The following is a 22,001-nucleotide window of genomic DNA, read 5'->3' on the forward strand; positions in this document are numbered from 1 at the left end:
CACTTTATGCTATTTTATAGGTCCCTTAGGCTTGCTCCATTTTCCTTATTTTTTTATTCCTTTCACTTGATAATTTCAATGATCAGAATTGCTGATTCTTCTGCTTGATCAAATCTGCTGTTGAACCCCTCTAGTATATTTTTCAGAATTCTATATGGTTCTGTTTTTAATTTCTTTCTCTTTGTTGATATTCTCTCATTTTGTTCATTCACTGTTGTTCTGATTTCATTTAGTTGTCTGTACCCTTGTAAATCATTGTGCTTCAGTAGGTTTCCATTTCCTTGGTATTGGTTTCTGGAGATTTTATTTTAGCCCAATGGATTATCTGAAGCCATTCTTCAAGATGCTCAAGAAGACCAGGGGCACTTGGGTGGCTCGGTTGGTTAAATGGCCAGCTCTTTATTTTGGCTCAGGTCATGATCTCAGGGTCCTGGGATTAAGGCCTGCATCGGGCTCTGTGCTCAGCTGGGAGTCTGCTTGAGGAGTCTCCCTTTCCCTCACCCTCTGTCCCTCCCCTCACTCACTCTCTAAAATAAATAAATAAATCTTAAAAAAAAAAATGATCCTCAACAAGACCTAATGCATCTGGGATATTGTCTCATCTGAAACAAATTTCAGCAGAACCACCACTGGGATTTCTTTAGAATAGCTACTATAAATACAGAGAATAATTAAGTATTCTTCTACTATTTTTGGACTTCTGACTTCCAGAACTGCAGGATAATAAATTGTGTTGTTTTAACCACTAAGTTTGTGGTAATTTATTACAGCAGAAACAGGAAACTAATACAGAAGTCTGAGTTAAAAAAAAAGACACATTTCAGACAAAATTACTTCGGAAATATTTTATTGTACAAAATTTACATTTTTTGAATACAGTGAAAAGCATGGCAAAAGAACATTTGTTAATCCATTTTGAGATTTTTTGTGAAAAGTAAAGATTTATTTTCTAATACATTCTCAGATAATATAACTTTTTATATAGTTCTTTAACAGTTGTGTTGGTAATAAGTGTCTTGGGACATAAGGTATAAAACTGAGAAAAGATCAAAAAAGCGCAGGGGGTAGACCACTACCAAAAAGTAATCTCCATGAACTTGGCATTTTCCACTTCAAGGCAGATGCTGTGGGGTCATCACCCTGTAAGTGAAGAACAAAATACTTTAATCCTTCAATTTTATGACCAAATCTCCTTTTAGCATTTAAGTCGCATAAAACTCGCCCTTCTCTAGTTTTTTGTTTGTTTTTGCTCTTTTTGGGTTTGACATTTTTAGCTGAGTTTTACTCTAAGGAAAAACAAAGCAATAAATCTGTCTCTATGTTAATTGAAGATAAATTTCCTTAAGTTCCAAATCATAAAATTATGCCAGAAGGCTATGGAGTCCATCAAGTAAAATCATATTTGAAAGGAACAGGGTTTAAGTAATAATAATAATAATAATAATAATAAAAATCAGTGCTGTGTGATTTTTATCAATTTGTTCCTAGCAAAAGCATGAATTAAAAAGACAGTACCTATCATATCATGATGGTACTTCTATTATGACTAAAAGTTAACTGATTTCCCTGGGTGTAATGCTTTTACCTCATAATACAGAAAAGTATTTTAATTATAAGGCACATTCAATAGTTATAGTATTGCTCACATAAATAGGTTTTGCTTTCCTTAAAAAAAGTCCTGAATTCTAAAGAAATTTGTTTATTTTTCTAAGAATATGTCTGGTATAATTAATGCAACATGAACAATTAATATAATGAAGTACTTATGGTTTTCCTTTCTGGAAAATCAGTCAATGAAACAACTGTAGACAACTGGTTGGTTAAATGCCCTCTTTTCTTTTCAAAAGCTCAACTGAACTCTAAATTTTATATAAAGATGTATCTATACTTAACAAACTTTCACTTATTTGGTCTACTTATATAGAATAAAAAATGCAAGTTTATAAATACATAACCAGAGAAATCAGAGGCTTAAAGTATAGTAACACTTACACATGGTTTGATTATCTGAAGCCATTCATTAAGATACTCAACAAGACCTAATGCATCTGGGATATTGTCTCCTTCTGAAACAAATTTCAGCAGAACCATCATTGGGATTTCTTTAGAACAGCTACAACAAATACAGAGAATAATTAAGTATTCTTCTATTGATACAAGATGCTGATTCTATCTGTGTTTGTTTTTATAGCTAAGACAATCTGCCAGGTTTTAGGAAAGGAGAAGATGCCACATAATAAGCTCACTTATTTATCCCCCTTTGCTCCAGATATATGCTACTTGTGGGGACAGGACTAGAAGCCACGTAATGCCCACTCTGGGCATATGCAAGTTTGCGTCTCATCCAAGGCTGCATGAAAAACCATCCCCACTGAAATATGTTCTACTTCCCAAATCTGCTGTAGAAGATAGTGATTTTCAGAAGCACCATAGCAAAGAGACTGAAAGAAAATAACACCCTTGTTACTAATAACCTAAAACAGTGAAGGAAAACTGTGGAATTGATAAAGGGAAAACTGTACTATTACTTTTTTTAAAAAAGATATTTATTTATTTATTAGAGAGAGAGAGAGATAGCAAGAGAGAGCATAAGCAGGAGTGCAGGGAGAGGGAGAAGGAGGCCCCCCACTGAGCAGGGAGCCCGACATGGGGCTGGATCCCAGGACCCCAGGATCAAGGCCTGAGTCGCAGACAGACACTTAACTGACTGAGCCACCCAGGTGCCCCTTTACTATACTACTTCTTACAGATTCCACCTACTGAGTGATTTATTATGTGCTAAGCACTATCTGCATATTTTATCGTTCAATCCCTACAATTCTTGAGGACATTATAATTATCTCCATTTTAAAACTGAATCAATTTGGAATAGAACATGGACAGAATGCCTGGATTCAAATTCTAGCTCTGCCACTTACCAGACATGTTGGGCAAGTTACTTAGAGCTTCAGTGTGTCTCATTTGTAAAAGAGGGAGCACAACAGAACTTACCTCACAGGTTGTTGGGAGGTGTAAAGGAGGCAGAAGAGGCAAAGTGGTTAAAACAGTGCCCAACATATAGTCAATACTATGTATGTGCTAGCTATAATGATGAAGTAACTGAAGTTTAAAGGGTTTGAAGTGTAGTTAACATACTCAAAGTTCTATATCTATGAAGTGGCAAAGGTGGGACTTAAACCCAGGTCTTTCAGACTCCAAAAGTCTCTTAACAGTATGCTATAAATGCCTCAAGCTAGTGATGAGATGGAGATAAGTCAATGCAAAAAGCTTCCTGTTTGCCAACAAAAGCAAAAATTATTTCTAATATCCTAAAACCAAGAAGTATGAGAAAAATTTCATGCCAAAACTTGAGAGCACGTGACTGACAGAGAGCTACAGAAATAAAGGTGGGTTGGTTTTCTAAGCAAGGGATTTTAGACGTGGAGAAGACTCTGAGAGGTAGGTTCAGAAGTCTCAGATGTACCAGGAGAGCCTACCATAGCATCTCAGTCTCTATATATCAGAAATTGGTCCAGGTGCCTGCGTAGCTCAGGTGGCTGAGTGTCCAACTCTTGATTTCAGTTCAGGTCATGATCTCAGGGTCGTGAGATTCAGCCTCTCACTGGGCTCCACACTGAGGTGGAGTCTGCTTGGTATTCTCTCTCTCCCTTTTCCTCTGCCCCCCACTCCTGCTTGCATGCTCCCTCTCTAAAGTAAATATTAGAAATCGGAAGTTGTTAGCACTAGTTACATCATCTCACCATGTAATTCTCGAGTATCTTAGGGGCTCTCAAGCTTTGTATGGTAGCACTATGAGCCGTGATGACTCAGAAGATTCTAGTTCCTAAACATTCATGCTATGGTAGCCTTAGAAATGGCTCCTGCCTAGAGGAGGCTAGCTTCCCTGGGTGTGCCTTTATTTTCAAGCCTCTAGGTTAAAAAATGCAGGGGTATGTCTTGAATTTACAGTGCCTCCACTACTAGTTTGTAACATGAAGAGTAGCATTAAGAGTTTTAATAGCATCCTCTGGTGCTCTCTGTAAAAATGGAAAGTGGAGAGTGGCTAATTATATTACTTTCTGTGACATTAAAATCTAGCACATGAGATATATCCATTATTAAATTATAAATGTACTTTGATTCCAATTAAGTATAAGGGATTTCAGGCCAGCCACACCACTGCCACCACTTATCATTAGAGTAACTAATATTATCTTTTCCAGAGATCAGAATATATATTTGTTCTCATAATGGGAAGGCAAAATATATGTTACAAAAAATTTAGCAAAAATGTTTTTCTCAATTTCAAAAATTCTTTATTGAAGTGAATATAATTGCACTGAACATTAAACATGGGTTTGATTATAAACAAAAAGATTTGCATTAGAAAATTAAAAGAAAACTGATTTTGTGAGAAACATTTTTAAATAAGATGAATTCTAAAGTTTAAATTAGAGTTGATGCATCTTGCAGGTACACACATTCAACTGAAATGTATTTTAAAGGAGCTGAGAAGAGAACAAATGAAAAATTAGTAGTGGTAGTTACCTCTGGGTGACAGAACTGAGTATTGTAAAGTATTATTTCTTTGGACTATTCTACATTTTCCAAATGTTCTATGATAAGTACGTCTAACTTTTATAATATTTTGCTATCATTGTTAACTCTGTGAGCAAGTTTACAGCTACCCAGAAGTTATTCTTTTGGTCTCATGGAGTTTTACCCTACACATGTGTGGCTCAGAATTCTGACAAAGACTCAGGGAGACCCCCTAAGGCTCTTCTTGAATAGCCCTTCTCTGGTCCTCTGCCTTGTTCATTTCAGGTGTCCTAGCATTCCCCAACCATGGTATCTGTCTTCTCAACTTAGCAAGACCGCTCTCCTCCGGTTCCCTCCCCTTGTGTTGTAGTCCACAAAGTATCTGCAAGCAGAAAGCTGGGGCAATTGTAGGACTTATTTGCCTTCTCTCAGGAATCACAACTGTGTGCTGTTTTGCTATCCAATGTCTGAAAAAGTTGTTTCATTAATTTTGTCCAATTTGCAGTTGTTGATGGCAAGATGGCAAGTCTGCTATCATTACTCTAACAAAATCCAAAGCAAAAGTAAACTGATTTGTAAAGAACTAAGAAGTCGGTGTGAAGGAGCAGTGAGCTGTGGGAATGCAGAGAGTAGTAAATTCCTTGTGCAGAAGGGAGAAGCAAGTCAGGACACAAGGAGTGCTGTGAGGTGACTCCTGGAAACTGGGTTCGTTTTTGCAAGGTAGATAAGAGGAGAAAAGTACATGGGACAAGGGGAGGAAGAAGGAGACAGCTTTTAGGAAACTGACTGCTAGTCGTTTAGCTGGAGTCCAGGGCACCAAGGAATGAGCGAGGCAAGGAAATCCGGCAGGGCCTTGTATGGCACCTTAAGGAGTATGAACCAGATTCTGCACACAGCAAGTAAAACTGCTGATGGACTTTACTCAGGGGATGTTGTGATCAGTTTTGAATTTTAATTCGAGCAACACTCAAGCTGGAGCAGAGTGAGTGAGAATGGAGGAGGCAGGGGGAATCAATCAAAAGATCTTGAGAGCAGCTGCTATAGACCAAACCCATGTCCCTCCAAAATTGAAGCCCTAACCCCCAATGTGACTATATCTGATGATAGGATCTCTGCAGGTAATTAAGATTAAACCAAGTCATAAGACAGAGGCCCTAATCTGACAGGACTGTGGCCTTGTAAGGAGAGAAGGAAAGAGAGGTCTCTCTCTGCCATGTGAGGATATGGCCAGAAGGTAGCCATCTGCAAGCCTGGAAGGGGGGGCCTCACCAGAACCCAACCATGCTGGCTTCCTGATTTCAGACTTCTAGCCTGCAGAACTGTGAATAAATACATTTCTTTGTTTAAGTCACCCTGCGGACAGTATTTTGTTATGGCAGTCCAATCAGACTAACAGCAGTCTAGGCTATAAATGATGTGGCCTGAATGAAGCACGAGAAGGACTGAAAGCTGGTGGTCTGTAGGGAAGGTGCAGAGAATGATTAGGTAGCCAGGGCTTCCACCAAAAGAATAGCTGAAGTGATATTTTATATTATGGGGAATAAACTAGATAGGAAAAAAACTAAAAACACAAATGACAGACTAAGAAAAAAAAAGAAAAATGGGAAGAAATGATGGTTTTAATAGGACCAGAGTAGGTTTTCAGGGAAAAAGAGAAAGCTGAAATGGTACACAAGTACGGCCAGAGACAGAAAAAACAAGCTGTACTGGGAAAACAAGCTGAAATGCCTGTATCCTTTCTCACAGAGAAGGCTTGAATATTTTGGAAAGAAGGAGGGGCAAAAATAATTACAAATAACAAGAAACAAGTTCACCTTTTAGACAGAGAATAAAACTCACTGTGATCCTGAACCATGAATCCTAGCTCTAGAATGAAGTGGTTAAAAGTGCAGGATTTGGGGCCAGGTGCCTAGGTTTGAACCCTGGCTCTGCCAGATTACCCACATGGCTTTTAGCAGTTATTTCATCTTGTTGCTCTTCAATTTTCTTATTTATAACATGTAGTTAACAGTAATACATACCTATGAGCTTATTAAGAGAATTAAATAATTTAATACATGTAAAGTGCAGAGAGCAGTACCAGGCACTTAATTTGCTATTACCATGACTACTATTTATATTTCTATTATGACTTCTTCGGGTCATGCAGAAGTCACAATGTAGATTTTAGAGCAAGCAAACCAGTCATTCTGTTTGGCAAGGCTAGGTTGACACTCTTGAAATGTATTATGTTGAGGAAGCAGATTTATTGGTTGACTGTGAGCAATGACGGCGGGGACATATTTAAATTTTTTCTCGGTTAGCTCTGCCCAATTCTCTAAAGCCACCACTGGCGGCACAAGATGCTCCTTACTCATCTCTCCTCATGGGAGAGCAGGGAGTAGACTATATGAGCCTGAGAAGCAGCAGATGCCACCCTCTAAATGCTGCCCCTCCCCCTTTTCATAACCGTCGGCTCTGTCTTCCATGAACCCACCAGGCACATCAACTCCTGGCAAGAAGGAAGAGTCAGAGCCAGTTGAAGCATACAGCAAGGCGTACTGTTTAGCCCCAGACTTAGCCTCTGGTCGTATGAGACAGGAAGCTAAGGGCAGGCAAAAATGGGGACAGTGTAAATGTCTACAAATCTGATGGCAGGCTGGGCCATCACATAAGTCATATAAATCAATTTACAAAAAGGGGCTAAAAGAAAAAAAAATCTCTTTCTAATTTCCACCTTTACTTTCACTTGCCTTCTGAAAGTTCATGATTCCCAAAGACTAATCAAGAGTGACTGTAGAGTATTTAAAAGAAAAATGCCCCCAAATAACTATAAATCTGTTATTGGGCACACAATATAGAAAGATATAATTTGTGACAACAAAATCATAATGGGTTGGGGGAGGCAGTGTGCATGGGAGTAGTTTTTGTGTGCAACTGAAGTGAAATTGGTATCAACTCAAATTAGACTGTTATAATTTTAGAATGTTACATGCGATCACCATGGAAACCACAAAGCAAGTATCTATAGGATATACACAAAAGAAAATGTGAAGACAATCAAAAGATGTCACTATAAAAAATCAACCAAGCACAAAAGAAGGCAGTAAAGGAGGAAATGAAGAACAAAAAAGCTGTAAGATATATAGAAAACAAATAGCAAAATGACAAGTCCTTCATCAGTAATTACTTTTAATGCAAATGGATTAAACTCTCTAATCAAAAGAGATTGGCAAAATGGATTAAAAACATGATCCAATTATGTACTATCTATAAGAGACTTACTTTGAATATAAGGACACACACAGTTTGAAAGTGAAAAGATGGAAAAAGATATTCCATATAAAAGTAACCAAGAGAGCAGGATGGCAAATATGACAAAATAGACTTCAAGTCAAAAACTGTTATGAAAGACCAAGAAGGCTATTATATATTGATAAAAGGGCCAATTCACCAAGAAGACATAACAAATATAAAGATATTCACAAAACAAGAGCCCCAAAATATATGAAGCAAACATTGACAGCATTGAAGGGAGAACTAGACACGGTGCTATAATAATAGTTGGGAGACTTCAACAGCCTACATTCAATAATGGATGGAAAAGACTGAGAAGGAAACAGAATTACCAATTAGACCTAACAGATATCTACAGAACACCCCACTCAACAAAAACAGATACACATTTTTCTCAAGTGCGTATGGACCGTTCTCCAGGACAGACCTTTGGTAGGGCACAAAATAAGACCTGATAAATGAAAAAGATTAAAATCATACAAAGTGTCTTTTTCAATCACAAAAGAATGATACTAGAAATCAGTAATGGAAGGAAAACTGGAAAATTCACAAACATGTGGAAATTAAACAACACAGTTTCAAACAACTAATGGGTCAAAGAAGAAATCACAAGGTAAATTAGAAAATTTAGGGGTGAATGAAAATGAAAACACAACATGCTAAACTTAAGAGATGCAGCTAAGGCAGTTTTAGAGGGAAAGTTAGAGCTACAAATGCATATTTTAAAAAAGAAGAAATTTCACAGATTAATAACCTAAGTTTACACTTAGGAACTACAAAAATAAAGGCAAACTAAATCTGGAGTTAGCAGAAGGAAGGAAATAATGAAGATTAGAGATAAATAAAATAGAGAACAGTAAAACAAGAGAGAAAAATCAATAAAACCAAAAGTTGGTTATTTGAAAAGATCAACAGAACTGAGAATAAAAAAAGACTCAAACTACTAAAATCAGAAATGAAGGCGAGGACATTAGTATGGATTTTGCAGAACTAAATAGGAGTTATTATTGAATAAATACAGATTCTCTGTTTAGAACAATGACAAAGTTCTGAAAGCAGATAGTTGGTGACTGGTATACAACACTGTGAACTCATTAACAGTAATTAATTGTACACTTAAGAATGGTTACATTAATGTTTCATATATTTTACCATAATTAAAAAAAAGATTGATTGTAGCGGTTGCATAGAGTATCAGGATCCTTAACATGCTGCACATTATAAAGCGTTAAATATGGTTTTTTAGGAACCAATGTTCCTAAGACTAAATTTCAAGTCTTATCTTCACTTATCATACTTTCCACTATTTTTTAAAGAAGTAGGCTCCATGCCCAATGTGGTGCTTAAACTCACATTACCCTGAGATCAAGAGTCGCATGCCCTTCTGAATGAGCCAGCCAGGCACCCTCTTACTTTTATTTTTAAATAAGGTGGAGAACAAATGAACAAACAGACAAACAAACTCACCCTTCATCATAGACTGTTTTTGTGATACCTCCTCCAGGAATACGAATACAAAACTCAGAATCATCTATTTCAGGAATGCATGGGCTTTTTTCCATTTCTTCCCAGTTAAGGCTCATTATTTTAGTTTGAACACTTTTTTGCACAGAAGGTGTGAGTAGGTATCTGAAGGGAGTACTAGAAGCAATCATATAATTAACTTTCTAAAAACCCACAATAAATAAGAACATTAAGGCAAGTTTTTAAAGCAAATGTTTGTTCTCTCTATATTCTGTTGCTAAAGCAAAGCACAAGTTTCAGCAGTCTATGGAATAACATGTAAAAATATTACTCTGGCTTGCTATTTACATACTTAGGGGACAGTATAAAGACACAGGCCAACTTAAACTAAGGCAAGGCCATCATGGAGATAACCTATTTCCCACAGCTATGCTCCCTTCTGGCCATGAGGCCTTTTGTGAGATTCCTAGACATGTTAGATCTATTTGTGAGATTACTAAAAATTAGCTCCAATTTTGAAAGGTTAGTCTTGGCTAATGTTTCTTCATCATGACTTTTTGGTGCATAAATGATAATGAAATAAATAGTTTATATTTCTATCTCTTGGATGTTTTGCCTACTATTTAGGAATTCAGTCTGACATGCCTGGGAGTTATACTTAAAGGCAAATGGATTTCTCTGATGGCTAACTAAATAGAAGTAAATAGAAATGTGAATCCAATCTTCCAAAAAATTATCATCTGATGAATCTTAGGTACCCTCTCTCTTTCTCTTCATCACCTAGGCTCTGTGATGTCGCCACACACAATACCAATTGAAGCACAGTTCCAGAAACATCTCTATCTTCACACCAAAGCCTTCCTTGTGCCCCAACCATAGGACTACCTAACCATACTCCCTCCTGTCTCTTGACTTTATCTTCTTTCTAAATTCCAGAGAGGGGAGGCAAAGATATACATGGCTTTTAAAACTTATTTTAGCTTTTTAACAGAGATACCATCATAATACTGTGTAAATCATAACAAAATTTTTCAAAGGCAAAAACATACCTGCGAAGCTGTAGATCATTACGGTGATATGAATGACTGCTTGAAAGAACAATAACTTTGGCACAGTTACTACTTTTCACCCAGGAAAGCAGTTTTTCACAGAATGGCTTTGATTTATACTTTGTATACCATTGAAAGAATAAAAAGAAAGTCTAAAAGTTAGATCTTAGCATATAATAAGAGTATTCTATGAAATATTTTATCGACCTTACATAAAATCATAATTATTTTTAGATCCATTTACTGTCCTTAAAGTGAAGATGAGGGATGAAGAGCAAGGAATTTTTTATTGTATCTTTACAATTAAGAAATAAATCGTGAGGAATCTAGATTTCAAAAAAATTCTGACTGACAAGGGAAAATTTCCCAGTTCTCTAAGTAATCTATCATTACTTAAAAACTATCACATGGATATCTAGGAGATGTTCTTGCTAGAAATTTCTGATCTGAACATGACCAGGAAATAATTAGGTGAACCTAGGATGCTGAACATCTGGCACTAATCCTCAAAGGAGTCAATATTGTGAAGAACAGAAAGAGGAGGAGGCCACTTCTACATCAATAGCTACCAAGTAAAAAGATATTATAGTCAAATGTAACATGTGAAACTTGATTGGATCCAGAACTGAAGAATATATTATGCAGCCACCCTGGAAAACAGTATGGAGGTTCCTCAAAAAGTTGAAAATAGAGCTACCCTACGACTGAGCAATTGCACTACTGGGTATTTACCCCAAAGATACAAATGTAGCGATCCGAAGGGGTATGTGCACCCCAATGTTTATAGCAGCAATGTTCACAATAGCCAAACTATGGGAAGAGCCAAGATGTCCATCAGCAGATGAATGGATAAAGAAGATGTGGTATATATACACAATGGAATATTATGCAGCTATCAAAAAACCCATGAAATCTTGCCATTTGCAATGACGTGGATGGAACTGGAAGGTATTATGCTGAGCGAAATAATCAGAGAAAGAAAAGTATCATATGATCTCACTGATATGAGGAATTCTTAATCTCAGGAAACAAACAGCGTTGCTGGAGTGGTAGGGGTGGGAGGGATGGGGTGGCTGGGTGATAGACATTGGGGAGGGTATGTGCTATGTTGAGTGCTGTGAATTGTGTACGACTGATGAATCACAGACCTGTACCCCTGAAACAAATAATACATTATATGTTAAAAAAAAAAAAAAAAAAAGACAGTAGGAAGGGAGAAATGAAGGGGGGGAAATCGGAGGGGGAGACGAACCATGAGAGACTATGGATTCTGAGAAACAAGCTGAGGGTTCTAGAGGGGAGGGGGTGGGGGGATGGGTTAGCCTGGTGATGGGTATTAAAGAGGGCATGTTCTGCATGGAGCACTGGGTGTTACATGCAAACAATGAATCATGGAACACTACATCAAAAACTAATGATGTAATGTATGGTGATTAACATAAAAAAATAAAATTAAAAAAAGAATATTTTAGGGACAACTGGGGAAATTTGAGTATGTCTCATGATACTACTATGTAATTCATTAAATGCTGATTTTCTTAGATAATGCTGCTGTGATTGTGAAGGAGAATATCCTTATTCTTGAAAGATTCATGCTGAAGTATTTACAGGTAAAATATCATGACATCAGTAGCCTACTTTTGGAATCTTTGGCAGAAGGAAACTGTGCATGCACACGCAAAGAGAGTAGATCAAGCAGGTGTGGCAAAATGTTAACAGCTGTTTAATCTGGAAAGTGGGTTATGAAATTTTGGGGGGAGAAACTCACTTCATGGAAACTTCACAGACTATTAATAAAATTATTCAATAGAATTTAAAATGCAGATAAGAAATAGCTAGCTTTTAAAATAGGAAGGTAGTAGAGTATGATTAAGAGAGGCAGGCTCTGGAGTCAAGCTGCCTGGTCTAGAATGCTGGCTCTACCTCCTACACAGACCGTGTGTCTCAGGGAAATTGCTTAATCTTTCTGTGTTCCAGTTTTCCTCATTTGTAAAATGAGGATAATGTTAGTACCTACTTTATCAGATTGTTGATTATAGGTGTGTGTGTGTGGCATATATATACGTGTGTATATATGTATATATTTATGTATATATATGTATGTGTATGTATGTGTGTATATATTTATTACTCATAGCCATATTGGTGCAAAAATCCATGTTCAATAAATATTTGCTAGTTTGAAGTCACTATTTCCACCTACCAAATATTTCATTAGGCATTTTTTTTTTTTGCCTATCTTAATTCTTGAACTTACCCAAGTATTAAGAGGAGAACAGTAAAGCCACATGCATGCCATAATGTAGAAATATTAGCAACTCTCACTGCAAAATTTTGAGTATATTATTAACTAAAAAAAGTAAAGAGTGATTCTAATATAAATATTAAAATAATCATAGCATTATTCACAGTCATCTCAAACTGGAAAAAATCTAATGTTCCATTAACAGTACAATGGATAAATTATCATTTGTTTATATAAGAGAATCCCACAGAGGTGGAGAATGAACGAAATACCTCTCCTTGGAACAACATGGACAGATCTCACAAATAGAAGGTTTAGTAAAGGAAGCTAGACATAAAGTACATACCATAAGATTCCATTTACACAATATAATAACTAGGATAGGGCATGGGGGAGAGCCTATGGAATGCTGACATATTTCTGACTTCCCGAACAGCTGGTACTTAACCCACTTAACCAATATTTACCAAGTGCTTCTCTACATGCTAGGCACTGTTCTAGAAGTTGGGGATAAAAGAGTGAATGACACATTATCACTTCTCTCAGAAAACTTACTTTATACTAGTTGTAGATGATAAACAAATACATGATACGCCAAGTAGTGAGGAGCTGTGAAGAAAACCACCCCAGGATAAGACAATAGAAAGGGTGGTCAGGGAAGGCATTTCTGATGAGGTAACATTTAAGCAAGGACTGAAGGAAATGAGCCATTTAGGTATCTAGGGGAAAAGTACTCCAGGCAGGGAAAATAATGTAAAGACTCCGAGACAGGAGTTAGTTTAATCTGTCTGAACAACAGAGAGGCCAGTGTGGCTCAAGTAGGGGGAGTGAGAGAGGGAAACAGGCAATGAGCACACAGGAATGGCTCGGAGTTAGATTAGGCAGAGCAGCTGCCCAAGAGAATGCTCTGTGATAATGGAAGTGCTCTTTATGGCAGCTGCTTGCCACGTGACTATGGAGAACTTCAAATGTGGCTAGTGGGAAGGAGGAACTAATTTTTAATTTTATTTACTTTTAGTTTATGAATCCAAATTTAAATAGCTACATGTGGCTAGTGGGTACCATACCAGGACAGAGGTAGAACCAGGATAAGCCAAGGCAAGGCTGTGAGTTTAGTGGGAGTCAAACAGGAAGCCACCAGAGGGTTTGGAGAGATAAGTGATGTGTTTGATTTAGGTTTAAAGGATCATTGGTGGTGCTATTTGCAAACAGACTGTTAGGTATTTGTGGGAGTGGGTGGTCAAGAACAAAATCAGGAGCGTGAGAGAAGGCAGTGGTTTGAACAATAGTGGTTGGTAGCCGTGGAAGAGGAAAGAAGTTAGATTCAGAATTTATTTTGACACATACAAAATCTAAATATACATGCCACTGGTTGAAATGTGATACAAATGGAGTAAACCAAAAATATTCCTAAGCTTAAATGTTTTCACCAATGCTACCTGAAGAGAATATATAAGACCCACCCTATATGTCCCAATTCAATATAATCATGAAATAATGGTAACACCTCTGAAATTTTATAAGATTGGTTCTCTATAGAACCAGACTTTTCTTAACTGTATATACAGTAAAAAGAGCAAAATTGAGTTTTGAATCTTAATTCTCAATAATACTTAGTATTTTCTCATATTTTACTTTGATCATCTTAAAAAGACAAATATAATATACTAACCTTAATAAAAACGGATCTTAACTGAAGAGCCACTAGCTTCTTTGAAGGCAATGAATATACTACAAAGACAAAAAAATGAAATCATAAGATACTTAATATGATGGAGTTATACAAGTGAAAATACTAACATAAAAACTAAATTGAATTGTAAGAACTTTTATACCTAATATTTTCAATAATTAAATATAAAACATATGAACTGTATCATTCAGTTAAAATAAAACACTTTAGAAGTACCTTAAAATGTACCTGTGGGCTTTATTCTATGGAAGAGATTCATTTCTGACAAGTTAATGGTTTGTTTATCTTATTTTAATTTGTTTTAGAGGTCGGGGGCATAGGGAGAGAAAGAATCTTTTTTTTTTTTAATTTTTTTATTGTTATGTTAATCACCATATATTACATCATTAGTTTTTGATGCAGTGTTCCATGATTCATTGTTTGTTCATAACACCCAGTGCACCATGCAAAACGTGCCCTCCTCAATACCCATCACCAGGCTAACCCATCCCCCCACCCCCCTACCCTCTAGAACCCTCAGTTTGTTTTTCAGAGTCCATCATCGGGAGAGAAAGAATCTTAAGCAAGCTCCATGCCCAGTGCGGAGTCCAATGTGGGGCTTGATCTCACAACCCTGACATCATGACCTGAATCAAAATCAAGAGTTAGACATTTAACGAAGCCACACAGGCATCCCTGACAAGAGAACTGTTAAGAAAATACCAAAAATTGGGTGGGGGGATGGGTTAGCCTGGTGATGGGTATTAAAGAGGGCATGTCTGTGTGGAGCACTGGGTGTTATGCACAAACAATGAATCATGGAACACTACATCAAACACTAATGATGTAATGTATGGTGATTAACATAACAATAAAAATTTAAAGAAAAAAAAAAGAAAATACCAAAAATTATTTTTCTTCTGTGATTGCAAAACCAGAGAAGTATGCCTCTGGAGACTTCTGGCATTATGACCAATAAAATTCTTACAAATATTTTTAGTTTCTGATATTCTCCCTTCTTCTCATTAGAGAGTAGTGAAACTCATTGGGATTAAGAGAAGAAAGAATGGGGCAACTGGGTGGCTCAGTCATTAAGCATCTGCCTTCGGCTCAGGTCATGATCCCAGGGTCCTCGGATTGAGCCCCGCGTGGGGCTCCCTGTTCAGCAGGAAGCCTGTTTCTCCCTCTCAAGTCCCCTGCTTGTGTTCCCTCTCTCATTGTCTCTCTCTGTCAAATAAATAAATTAAAAAAAGAATAAAATGCAGGAGAATGTTGGGCCACATGTTAAAATCTCTGAAATAGGCACATTTGTGTTCTTTAGCAATTTCTGAAAGATAACATGCAAAATAAATGTAAAATTTTCTGTGAGTCAATGTGTGTGTTCTTCTTCTGGGAAAAGGATCCATAATCTTCATCACATTCTACAAGGATCCTACTTTGCTGATGTTTAACATGTCCCTGTCCAAGAACCAGAAGCTCTGAGATAAACCAAGGACGAAATCTGGAGTCTCTTGGAGGCATAATTAGGCCCCTGTGCTGAAGGTTAAGCTTTTAGTTACTGTAAATAACCCAGATTTCAGCAAATCCTTTAGTAGTTCATGTCTCTCCAGTTATAGGTCTTTTGGGAGAGTGTCTTGTTGGACCTGTGTGGTGTGATTGGGGGCTAAGCTGCATCAGCAAGTCTAGTGACTACCAGGTATGTTCAGGACAAAGGAGGCAAGAGCAGAAAGTTAGGAATTAAGGAAAAGAGCACAAATTTAGGGGAAAGGGAATAAGATGTGGGCCATTCAGGCCTGTAGTCTATCTCTGACATACATATCTAGTGCAATTCAACAGACCTAGTAGGAACAGATAGATTTGTAGGGAGTGAGCAAATGTAAGATACACCACCTCCTATAATAGCAACGCTCATATTCTCTATCAGTGTATCATGCTAATCTTTTTTGTTGTTAAGATCCTGCTTCCCATTATTTTTCTGATGTGATACAATATGAAACCAACATCACCTTTCATGTATTCTGGCACAAAATATTTAGCTTTTACCTAACAAAGCCTTTAGATCTAAATACGGTTACAGAAAATACAGAGACTAGAGGAACAAGCCAAATGACACAAGGAAGATATTAAACGTAGCAGGTGAGACATCTGATAAGACAATGGGTCCAGTTTTTTCCTCAGTAAGTCAGTTTCATGTAGAAGGAAAAAAAAGAGACTGCTCCTAGAGTAAAACAAATTTCAGCGGCACAATAATCAGATGACTACTATGGGTCTTTGTTTAGACAAACTAACTTTAAAGGACATTTTAGGGTAAATTGGAACAATGTGAATATGATAGGGTATAGGAAGACACTAAGAAACTCCTAATTTTGTTAAATGTGATGGTATTTTAGCTATACAAGAAAATGTTAAGAGATACATACTTGCATATTTGAAGATAGAATGTCATGATGTCTACAATTTATTTTAAAATACCTCATCTTAAAAAATAAAGTGGATTAAAGGACTTCATCCAATTGACTTGCTGCAAGTTTTTGTCCAAGAAAAGCCAGTAGGTCTTCTCCTAGAGTGAAAGTGCATTAGCAGGGTGGTGTGGTGCTTAAGAGGCAGGTCTCAGGGGCCACAGCCTTGATTAGAAGCTCAGTTATACCAATTATTAATCATGTGACCTTAACTTCTCTGTGCAATGGCTTCCTCATCAATAAAACTACGCATAGAGTAGTTGTGAAGATTAAATGAATTAACACATTTAAACACACAGTGTTCAGCTCATAGGAAATACTCAATAAAATGACAGTTGTTATCATTAGTGGAAGTACATAAATTCTAGTTCTACCATTTACAGTCCTTTATCCTTTAAGGCAATAACTGAAATTCAGTCTTGTGTTAGCAGAGTCATCTTTGCTGCAGCAATTTTAATATTAAGGTGTTTTGTTTTGTTTTTTAAGATTTTATTTATTTATTTGTGAGAGAGAGAGAGAGCACAAGCAGGGGGAGTGGCAGGCAGAGAGAGAAGCAGACTCCCTGCTGAACAAGGAGCCTGATGTGCAGCTTGATCCCAGACCCTGAGATCATGACCTGAGCTGAAGGCAGCTGCTTAACTGACTGAGCCACCCAGGCACCCCTTAAGGTTATATTTTGAAAGTTTATTTCATTATTGCAAGCTAATGGCACCATTAATAAGATGGACAAAAAAAAAAGTTCATTTGTCTTTTAGCTCATCAATGGTCTTTCATGCTACTCTACCACCTGTGGCTTTCACTTTAAAATGGAAAACAGAAAACTGAGCGGCCAACAGAGCAGCCTGCCATCAAAGCAAGTGGATACTCCTGTGCCTCATGATCAATAGCTTTCCCCTACTAACTCAGGGTAGTACCACATTATAAACACAGTGGTCAGTATAATGTCAACTGTGTTCCCCAATTAATCAAGCTTGATGGCCTAATGAGAAATTATGATTTATGGCATGGGAAAAGCCTACATCTACTAGTAGTATTAGGCAACTCTATCTCTCTGAGCCTTATTGATATTACATTATTATGGATTCTATAATAATATGAAAGGAGTAGTGCATGTTAAACATAGCGGACTGAACCCGGTGGAATTCTTTTCCCTTTTCCTTGGTATTAGCGATGCTTATACTTGCCAGAAAGAACAGAAATTAAAACTGAGGATAAAAGAAGGAAAAAAAAAACACCTTATATTAAAAAAAAAAAGGAAACCTCAAATTCTAGTTAAAGAAGTACAGTCGTCATAGGAGTTGCCATTTAGAAAAGGCTAAGAACTAAAACCAGATATAAGAGAACAGGATGTGACTAGGCTAGGTCATAAATTCTGCACAAAGCTGGCACTAAGTACATGTTTGCTATAAAACAGTATCTGTAGAATCTACTTCTAATTTAAAACAACTCTTCCTTATAACAGAATAAAACAGGCTTAAGTCTTACATACTTTCAGCATTTATACTGAGTTCTGTTGAATTTTCTTCTGCAGTTGCATATGGATTGTTTCCAACCATCGGCACAAGACAATCGGTATAGAAGTAACCAATCTTACACATATTTAGTGTAGAAATAATCAAATCCATTGCAAGCTGGCCAACATTTCCAACAGATACTGCTGGCTGAAATAACAAAAAATATATGTTCATTAAATCATCAAAATTAGCAGCACTTTTAAAAGTTTAGACAGAAGACAATAATCACAGGACTACTTCTGGATGGTTATGCTCAGGTACATAATAGCTGGATAGAGACTCTTTCATTAGCTGCAACTGAGGTGTCAGCAGGGGCTTCCTCTACTTTTGAGACGACTGATTTAACACTTATGGAACACTTACTACATGTCAATCATTGCTCTAGGCACTAGGAACGCAGTAAGACAAACCGATGAAAGTTCCTGCCCTTGTGGAGCTTCCATTCTAGTGAGGGAGTAATTTAATGTAATAAAATAGTGAAATGCACACATGCTTCACTTTACTGAACTTCAAAGAGAATGTGTTTTTTACAAATTGAAGGTTTGTGGCAATCCTGCCTCAAGGAAGTCTATCAGCACCATTTTTCCCACAGCATTTGCTCACTTTGCGTCTGTTACATTTTGGTAAATCTCTCAATATTTCAAACTTTTATTATATTTATCATTGTATCTGCAATCAATGATTATGACTCACTAAAAACTCAGATGATGGTCAGCATTCTCCAGCAATAAAATCTTAAAATTAAGGTATGCGCACTGTCTTTTTAGACATAATACTATTGTAAACTTAATAGACTACAGTGTAAACATAACTTTCACGTGCACTGGGAAACCAAAAAATTCATCTGACTTGCTTTATTGTGATATTCACTTTATTGCTGTGGTTTGGAACCAAACCCCCAATATCTCTGAGGTATGCCTATATACAGTGGTAAGTGCTATGGAGAAAAATTAAGTGAGAGTGTGTATGTGTATGTGGTTGGTTGCAATTTTAAATAGGGTGATCATGAAAACAATTACTCTACAGCTGACCAGTTAATCACAGACCTGAAAGATGTAAGGAAGATAGTCACACAAAGACCGGGGAAAAAAACACTTCAAGCAGTGGGAAAGCAAGGGTAAAGTCCTCTTGGGTCATCCTTCCATTTGCTTTGTTAGTGCCTAAAGGTTGGAGTCAGCTTCTTTTCACATTAAACACACACGCATATTTATCCCCACAATTTCAAAGAGTCCAATTGTCAAATCTCTATCTATAGCCCAAAACATTTACCTGAACTTCAGATCCTAATGGTTATGTCCACATGGTTATCTCATAGGCAATGCATATTCAACATGTACAAAACTAAACTTCTGCCTAAACTTGTCCTCACATTTTGCATTTTAGAAAAGAGCTACACTTGCTCATCTGATTACCTAACCCAAGAAACTTCTTCCTTTTCTCTTACAAACCACATCTAATACATGTCTAATTTTCATTGATTCTATTTTCAAAGTATCTCTGTAATGTAGCTCTTCCTTTGCATTCTTCTAGGAACTGCTTCCCCCCACCATCTTATTTTTCTGGGTCTCTTAAGGTGGTCCCCCACTTTTCATTGCTCTCATCTACTAACCTTCTGGTTATCTCCTGTAATTCCCTTTCCTCTTCTCAAGGATTTTGCTACTTTAGACCCTCACTCTCCTATATCATCCACATTTTCTTCACTATTGGATTCTTCCCATCATCATATACACATGCTGTAATCTTTCCTTCTAAAATACCCCCCCCCCCCCCCCCCCACCCCCCACCCCCCCCTTTCCTAAAAAACCCTCCCTTGATCCCACATATTCCCCTAGTTACCGCCTCACTTCTTGGTGTCTCTCCATAGACAAAATTCCCTAGTTGTCCACTAAAACATAAGCAGGAATTTTATCTCTGAATTGATAAATACATACATATACATGTCTCTATCCCTTCTTCCATTTATTCAAACCACTCCAATATGGCTTCCCTCCCTTCACCACTCACTGGTAACTGTCAAGGTTACCACCAATAATCTTTTGGACATTATTTTCCCTATGAATCTTTCTCTTTTTTTTCTTCTGCTAGGTACCTTACTAGCTGTCTCTGGAGAAGTCTGGACTCAAGGTCAACTGATATGGCTGCAGCCTATGAACAAGCAAGGCCCTGAATTCCTTACCTTAACAAGAACAAGTCTAAGACCCCATCCAGGTTGTACTAGCTCTCAGAGCATGCCCACAGCCCCCTTTCCTTGTCCTAAGATAACCTCCTGACATCAGGGACTCAATTTTGCCTCATTCTGATGTCAAGTCTTCTCCCCAAAGTAAACACAGGAATATATGGTACATGTATGTTTCATCTCCTGCAAGGATACCTTTCCCTTTTGTGATCAACAAATATTTTTCAGGGAGATACTTTGAAATTATATAAAATTTCCTTCAGTACATTATCACACACTAATTTTAACATTCATTCATATTTCTTGCATGCATCGTTAAGGTGAGAATTGCCCCAAGGTGATTACCATCATTTAAAAAACTGAGATATAACCGACATATAACATTGTATCAGTATTAGGTAGATAACATAATTTGATATATGTATATATTGTGAAAAGATTACCACAATAAGTTTACTTAACATCAATCAACCACAGTTACAAATTTCTCTTGTAATGAGAACTTTTAAGATCTACTCTCTTACCAAGTTTCAAATACACAATATTGTTTATTATAGTCACCATGCTGTACAATACACCAAGACTTATTTATAACTAGAGATCTGTACCTTTTAACTGCCTTCATCTATTTCATTTCAAGCAGCCCTCATCCTCACCCTCCTCTGGCAACCACCAGTCTGTTCTCTGTATCTATAAGGGTCCCCCCCCCATTCCACACATAAAGCTTTAACAGGTCCCTACGTCCCTCCCCCTCCCTGTAAGCCCTAGGGTTCTTCCGTACCCTTTTCAAAGTGCTATCCTAGCATTTATTGCCCTTATTGGTTTACGTGTGTTTCCAACTAGACTACACACTTCTTGAGGACAAGGACCTAGTCTTATTTTAATATTTTTACAGTACAGAATGTTTATTGAAACAGTGACTGAATATGGGCAATTTTAGGAGCAATAAAACCGTGTGTTAGCTACTGCCTAAGATTACTTTTATGACCTTACCTGTAGTTTTCTAGTTAATGAGAAAGTCTTGCCAGCTTAAGACTGGCTCTGATACTAGTTGAAGAAAAATTTTCTAGGATATAATAATAAAAAATGCCCCCTACAACCTATGTACAACGTTACCTGTAATAACCAAACACATTACGTTGTACGGTCAACGAAGACTACAAACTCGAGTCTCAGAAACGTTCGGTGAGAGCGCCAACAGATTCTATCTGAAGCGCAGCATCGAGCGACAACCTGTCCTCGGTGCAGGCTGAAAACCTGAAGCAGAAGCAAGTACCGTCCTCTGTCCCAGGCCCGGTGAAACACCTCGACTGGCGGTGGCGGACCCCCGGGAGCCTCCCGAGAGGAAGCACCCCAAGCCGGGCACGCGGAGCTCGCGAAAGCGGGCACTCACCATTAGGAAGGTGTAGCCCGTGAGGTCGGGGACCGACTCTCCACAGGGAACGAACATGGTCGCACAGAAGTGGGAGTACGGGGTGAGCGCGGGCCTGGGAGAAACGAGGACGGCACAAAAGCAAAACCGCGAGCGCCTCGCCGCGTCTGTGCGCCGGAGTCCCCAGAGCCCCTAGCGACGGGGGCGGGGCGGGGCGGGGCCCGTCGTGCGGCTCGGCGTGGGGTCCTGAAGGGCC

General features: G+C 37.7%; 1 protein-coding gene across 1 annotated transcript; it reads right to left on the reverse strand.

The window, feature by feature from the left end:
* Nucleotides 1–830: 830 nt before the first annotated feature.
* Nucleotides 831–21,952, reverse strand: PSMG2 (proteasome assembly chaperone 2). Its single transcript, XM_025865158.2, has 7 exons — nucleotides 21,767–21,952; nucleotides 18,173–18,344; nucleotides 14,225–14,283; nucleotides 10,308–10,426; nucleotides 9,262–9,435; nucleotides 1,993–2,113; nucleotides 831–1,140 (listed from the first exon to the last, which is right to left on the reverse strand). The coding sequence occupies exons 1-7, from the start codon at nucleotides 21,821–21,823 to the stop codon at nucleotides 1,048–1,050; spliced, it is 795 nt and encodes a 264-aa protein (XP_025720943.1). The 5' UTR covers nucleotides 21,824–21,952; the 3' UTR covers nucleotides 831–1,047.
* Between the last annotated feature and the right edge of the window lie 49 nt (nucleotides 21,953–22,001).

This window comes from Callorhinus ursinus, unplaced genomic scaffold (genome assembly GCF_003265705.2).
Source record: "Callorhinus ursinus isolate GAN/ISIS: 27379988/994484 unplaced genomic scaffold, GSC_fseal_2.0 scaffold86, whole genome shotgun sequence".
NCBI lineage: Eukaryota > Metazoa > Chordata > Mammalia > Carnivora > Otariidae > Callorhinus > Callorhinus ursinus.